Source organism: Garra rufa, chromosome 19 (assembly GCF_049309525.1).
Source record: "Garra rufa chromosome 19, GarRuf1.0, whole genome shotgun sequence".
NCBI classification, from domain to species: Eukaryota; Metazoa; Chordata; class Actinopteri; order Cypriniformes; family Cyprinidae; genus Garra; species Garra rufa.
Window position 1 is genome coordinate 41,317,626 of NC_133379.1, and position 6,649 is coordinate 41,324,274.

Here is a 6,649-nt window from a genome sequence, read left to right on the forward strand (position 1 = left end):
CAATGAGATTGCAGTTCTTTTAGTGTTACTGAACTAATATTCCAGGATGTTTTCTGGAATATAAACAGAAGAAGTATTCTCAGAGGCTCAATCTGTATATTTTCGTGGTTTAGCGGACAGGATCACACGTGTGTTTTGACATGTTACTGTTTAATGTGTATGTACTGGCTTTCCTTAAACTAGATGCTTCGGTGCAAAATCATAACTTAATATCCTCGTATCGTAACTCAAGGTATGTATTATCATATTGCACTAAAATACACAATATTTCGTATAATTCTGAAGCTGCACGTTTAACGCACTGTGTTTTTTGAGGTGGTCACTGGTTTCAATCTCTGAGCCGTTTTATTTGAGTTTGATGATTTTTTTCTTTGTTGTTGTTATATTAATGTGCCAAACATGATTGAGTTCAATCAAAACATAAATATTGCACTCGATGAGTTTGATTCGCTTGGATGTCAGTGGAAAAAATTGACAGTGAAATTTGCTATTTGAGTTCAAATGAGTGTCTGAGACTGAATGTAATGTGGTTTCAATGCCTTTTGTGTCTTTTCAGCATTTCAGGTGTAAAATGATGCAGAATCCTGCCTTCATCAGTATATAAACTATAAAACTCAGTGGCCTTCCATCTTTGAACACAGACTGTTTAATGTCTTCTGCATCTGTCCTGCTCTTAGATTTCTATATTCAGACTGCACAAATAATTGTACAGTTTTGTATATAAATGAAGCCTGTTTCCTGTGGATTTATAAGAAAATACAATAAAAAGTCTTTCTGAAAGGCACACGTTTGGTCAGTTTGTTTTCTATTCCATGTGTTTTATAATATCTTTTTATCTGAATTATTTAGAATAACTATTTATTTATTTATTTTTGTAAAACAAAAATAGTATCATGAAATGCTAAATCTAAACTTTTTGAACAGTAAGAATTGTAGTTTTTTTAAAAAGTCTCTTCTGCTCACCAAGCCTGCATTTATTTGATTTAAAGTACAGCAAAAACAGTAAACATTTGAAATGTTTTTACTATTTAAAATAACCTTTTTTTATTTGAGTATATTTTAAAATGTAATTTATTCCTGTGATCAATGTCGGATTTTCAGCATCATTTTTTTCTTAATAAAGGATTTATTTAGCAAGGATGCTTTATATAGTTTAAAAGTGATGATAAAGACATTTATAATGTTACAAAAGATTTCTATTTCAGATAAATGCTGTTTTTCTGAACTTTCTATTCAGGAAATAAACCTGAAAAAATCTACTCAGCTGTTTTTTAATGATAATAATAATAATTATAATAATAGATGTTTTTACAACAAAATGTTTTTATTGTAAAGAGACTTCTTTACAACAAAAACATTACAAATCTGGCTGTTAAAAAACTTTTGATAGTGTAAATTAACTGGTTTTATTCATAACAAAATGTATAAAACATATTTCTTTTATTGGTTAAAAAAATTGGGTAAAAGGTAACACAATTGCAAGATACCACTTTTTACGATGTATTTAAAACTTGTTTAGTGCTATTTTACTGAAATATTTTTTTTTATTTAAAATTGTATTTTATTTTATAACATGGTGTAATAACCTTATATATTCAGATGAGCTAAAGAATGTGTCCTTGTGTTTACTACAGCCAAAACTGTTTGAAAGTTATTTAAAAAAAAGAACTTTAAAATATTAAATAACTTTTATTTTATTTTATTTTATTTTATTTTATTTTATTTTATTTTATTTTATTTTATTTTATTTTATTTTATTTTATTTTATTTTATTTTATTTTATTTTATTTTATTCACGCTCTGTTCAGTGTGAGGCCTGTGTGTCGTTGCTCCTCCGCGCCGCTTGGTGGCGAAAGTAGCGGCAGCAGCAGTGACAAGCAGCGGCAGCGGCGTCACTGTGAAACTCTGCGTCATTCGGCGTTGCACCATATTACTTCATCTCACGCAGAACAAGGTGAGTTTTACACAGATTTACTGTGTTTTACCGTATTTTTGACTTAAATATATGATCTGCTGCTCTTATATATGATAAGAACATAAGAATGAAGCGTGTGTGTTTGTTTCTAGATCAGATTTCTGATTGTAAACAGGAAGAGAGCAGCGACCATCGAGCTAACAGCGACTTGATCATTTATAATAACAAACATAAAATCAGGCTTTATATTCTTTTAGAATATGTCAGAAAATATTTTACAAACATAAAAACGTTATATACTGCTGCTATGTGTTTTGGTGTACGAAATACCATGTTAGAGCCATGGAAATAATAATAATAATAATAATAATATATATATATATATATATATATATATATATATATATATATATATATATATATCTCAAAATTTGGTTGAAATAATGTTACATTGTCATTTAGTGTAACACTATTTATGTAAAACAACAAGCCAACATGCTTATTATCGACTTGTATATATTAAAATAGGGAGCATATTGAATTTTATTGCGTTTTAAATGAGTAAAAAATCTTACTGACAAATGGGCAAAACCTAGGATAGTGGCAAATGTTTAAAATAGTATTTGGGGTGAAAGTAATTCATCTTTTAATGTCATAAATTGATTTCTGTTGTAAATATGCCTGACAAGATTATCACACTGAATGACATTTTAGTGGATGTCTTCTGTAAATTAGGGAAAAATGTCTGATATTTATTTTTTACTCAGAAAAACAAAAACAAAACTGCAATTAAATTAAACAGAAAACTTTTTAATTTTTTGAAGGAAACACAATTTAAAGTATTACACTTACTGTTTTTTTGCTTAAACCCTTTTTCGTCTTCAACCCTTTTGTTTTTGGTATATTATTTTGGTAACACTTTACAATAAGGTTCATTAGTTAACCACATTAGTTAACATGAACTAATAATGAACTGCACTTATACAGCATTTATTAATCTGTGTTAATGTTAATTTCAACATTTACTAATACATTATTAAAATTTTGTTAACATTAGTTAATGCAGTGTGAACTAACATGAACAAACAATGAACAACTGTATTTCCGTTAACTAACGTTAATAAAGATTAGTAAATACAGTAACAAATGTATTGCTCATGGTTAGTTCATGTTAGTTAATACATTAACTAATGTTTAATTAATGAACCTTATTGTAAAGTGTTACCATTATTTTAGTATCATTCAGATTTTGTTTAGTAAAATATTGAATTAGATTTTTATTTTAATTAAAATGTTCTTGTTTTTGTCATTTTTAGTAATTTTGAATTTTTTTTTAATTAATTTTACATCCGTTTAGGTCAATGATGGTTATTAACTGAAAACAAACATGTTACACAGTAGAAAATTCCCTCTGATCATAAACTTTAAAAATATTGCATGATTAGAAGATATTAGTTTTATTGAGTCAAAGATGTTAAATGTCCACAGCAAAAGAAACTTGCAAAAGTGATTTTATGTCCATAGAAAGCACATTAAATGTAAGTAAAGTGTCTACTTTTAGTAGTTTTTGGAGAATAAATTGTCAAAATGTAGAAATTCAAACAACATGCTTATTCTGACTTATTAAAATATATAAAAGAATAAGGGAGCATATTGAATTGTATTGTGTTTTTAATGAGTAAAAAATCTTACTGACAAATGGGCAAAACCTAGGATAGTGGCAAATGTCATAAATTGATTTTTGTTGTTAATATGCCTGACAAGATTGTAACACTGAATGACATTTTAGTGGGTGTCTTCAGTAAGTTAGGGAAAAATGTCTGATTTTTTTTTTTTTTTTTTTTTGCTCAGAAAAACACAAAACAAAAATACATTTAAATTAAACAGAAAACTTTTAAAAAATTTTTTGGAAAAACAACAATTTAAAGCAGTATTACAATTATTGTTTTTATGCTTAAATCCTTTTTTGTCTTTTTATTATTGACCCTTTTGTCAATTATAATAAAAAATAATGTAAATAATAATATTATATATATTTTACAGATTGAGTTGAACATTTCAAACATGCTGCATGTGCTGAAATCTAATTGTGCAATATGATGTGAATAAATCTGATGGTGTTTTTGTGTTCAGTCAGCTGTCAGATATGGTTTGCATTCCCTGCATCGTGATTCCTGTGCTGCTGTGGGTTTATAAGCGCTTCCTGGAGCCCATCGTCTATCCCTTGATCGCTCCCTTCATCAGCCGCTTCTGGAGTAAAGCAGCCGTGCAGGAGACAGACAAACACAAAAACACTGTAAATCAGCTTCACAAACCTTACAGTACAATAGAAATCTCATATATTTCATTGGTATCATATTTTGGTATAAATGAGTGCAAATATTAAATATGAATAGAAATGTTTTAAATAATATAATTATATATTTTTAATTATATTTATTATTAAATACTATTTTAATAATATACAACTTATTTAAGATATATTTTAATAATATAATCATGTATTATATTATAATATGGCTTAAATATGTAAAAAAAAATATTTCACATTGTTATATGCTCATATAAGTATTAACTATTAATACATATTATTTTAAAAAAAAAGGAGAGAAAATACATACACACTGCCAGTCAAAAGTTTGGGATTAGTAAGATTTTTAATGTATTTTAAATAAGTTTCTTATGCTTATAAAGGGTGCATTTATTTGATCAAAAATGCTGAAAAAAATAATAATATCGTGAAATATTATTACAATGTAAAATAACGTTCTACTATTTTCATATACATTAAAAATCTAATTTATTTTTATGATCAAAGCTGAATTTCCAGCATCATTACTGCAGTCTTCAGTGTCACATGATCCTTCAGAAATCAGTCTAATATGCTGATTTATTATCAGTGTTGGAAACATTTGTGCTGCTTTATATTTTTGGAACCTGTAATACTTTTCAGGATTCTTTGATCAATAAAAAGAACAGCGTTTATTTAAAATAGAAATCTTATCTAACAATATACACTACTGTTCAAAACTTTGGGGTCAGTACATTTTTATTCTTTCTTTTTTTTTTTTTTGAAAGAAATTATTACTTTTATTCACCAAGAATGTGTTAAATTGATAGAAAAGTGATAGCAAGACTTATATTGTTAGAAAATGTGGAATAAATGCTGTTCTTTTTAATCTTTTATTCATCAAGAATCCTGAAAAAACTATTACAGGTTCCAACAAAATATAAAGCAGCACAACTGTTTCCAACATTGATAATAAATCAGTATATTAGAATCATTTCTGAAAGATCACGTGACACTGAAGACTGCAGTAATGAAGCTAAAAAATTCAGATTTGATCACAGAAATAAATTAGATTTTGAATGTATAATAAAACAGAAGACGATTATTTTACATTGTAATAATATTTCACAATATTATTTTTGATCAAATAAATGCAGCGTTTATGAGCATAAGAAACTTTAAAAATAACTTTTTTAAATACATAAAAAATATTAAGCAGCACAACGGTTTCCAACACTGATAATAAATCAGCAAATTATAATGATTTTTGAAGAAGCATGTGACTCTAGAAACAAGTAATCTCTGATAAAAATTCAGCTTTGCATCACAGAAAAAATTATATTTTAAAATATATTAATATAACACCATTATTTGAAACTGTAATACTATTTCACAATATTACATTTATTTAAGTAAATGCAGCCTTGATGAGCATGTAAGAATTTTTTAAAAAATATAAAAACTCTTACTGATCCCAAACTTTTGAGCGGCAATGTAAATCGAATTATATATTGTTATATGCTTTTAAATATCAATATAAATGTTAATATTTTTTTTATAATTGAATGATATGTTAAATAGTATCACCCAGAAAGAAACTTCTCTCATTATTTATGGTCATGTTATTAAAAACTAATGCTATTTTTTGCATGAAGTGCAAGTAAGAGTGATTTTTCTAGTAAGTTTAGGAAGTTCAGTTGTTCATTGTGTTTCTTTGTCTTTCCTCAGGCTGAATGTAATGGAACGGCAAACGGACCCACAGCAAACGGACCGAAGACGGTGGCGGATAAAAAAGCAGACTGACGCCTCTACAATCATCTCAAATGTAGATTTTAAAATGTAGATTTTTAAAATGAAAACTAATATATGGACACACACACACACACACACACACACTAATCCTGTCTTCTTACTTACATGAAATACTTTAATATGTTGAATAACAGTGAAGGTAGTGATATACATAGAGCTATAGATTTAGTTTTTATCATTCCACAATCATTTGCTGATTTTTACCTTCTTTTCAGACCTCTTGCAGATTTTCTATGTGCAACTTATGCTTCATTTCAAATAAAAGCTGAATTATTTTATTTGTGCCTGATTCTTTACTTTGAATGGTGAATCATTTTAATGACAAACAAAATAAAAGCAATGCAAATATATATTTCAGATCTTTTTAATAGCAAATAAAATAATATAAAGCAGTGTGGTACTGACATTTCTTACTCTTATTATTATCTAAGACAATATAATTTACATTTGTAAATGTTTATATGGGTCAAAGACATTAAGAGAAAATTTACAAATCAAAAGAAGTTTACAAAAGTGATTTTATGTTATTGAATAGAAAGCACATTAAATGTAAGTAAAGTGTCTAGTTTTAAGTTTTTGGAGAATACAATGTCAACATTTGTTTGAAATAATGTTAGATTGTCATTCAGTGT

At 27.0% G+C, this 6,649-nt stretch overlaps 1 protein-coding gene across 1 annotated transcript; it reads left to right on the plus strand.

Moving 5' to 3' along the window:
- Positions 1–1,867: 1,867 nt before the first annotated feature.
- Positions 1,868–6,295, plus strand: LOC141293042 (UPF0729 protein C18orf32 homolog). Its single transcript, XM_073825086.1, has 3 exons — positions 1,868–1,954; positions 4,049–4,211; positions 5,934–6,295. Exons 2-3 carry the CDS (start codon positions 4,062–4,064, stop codon positions 6,006–6,008), a joined length of 225 nt encoding a protein of 74 aa, XP_073681187.1. The 5' UTR covers positions 1,868–1,954; positions 4,049–4,061; the 3' UTR covers positions 6,009–6,295.
- The last annotated feature ends 354 nt before the right edge of the window (positions 6,296–6,649 follow it).

Coding starts and splice junctions, on each gene's coding strand:
- LOC141293042 (XM_073825086.1), top strand. CDS start 4,062: ATGGTTTGCATTCCCTGCATCGTGATTCCTGTGCTGCTGTGGGTTTAT. Junction 4,212..5,933: donor CAGACAAACACAAAAACACT/GTAAATCAGCTT, acceptor GTCTTTCCTCAG/GCTGAATGTAATGGAACGGC.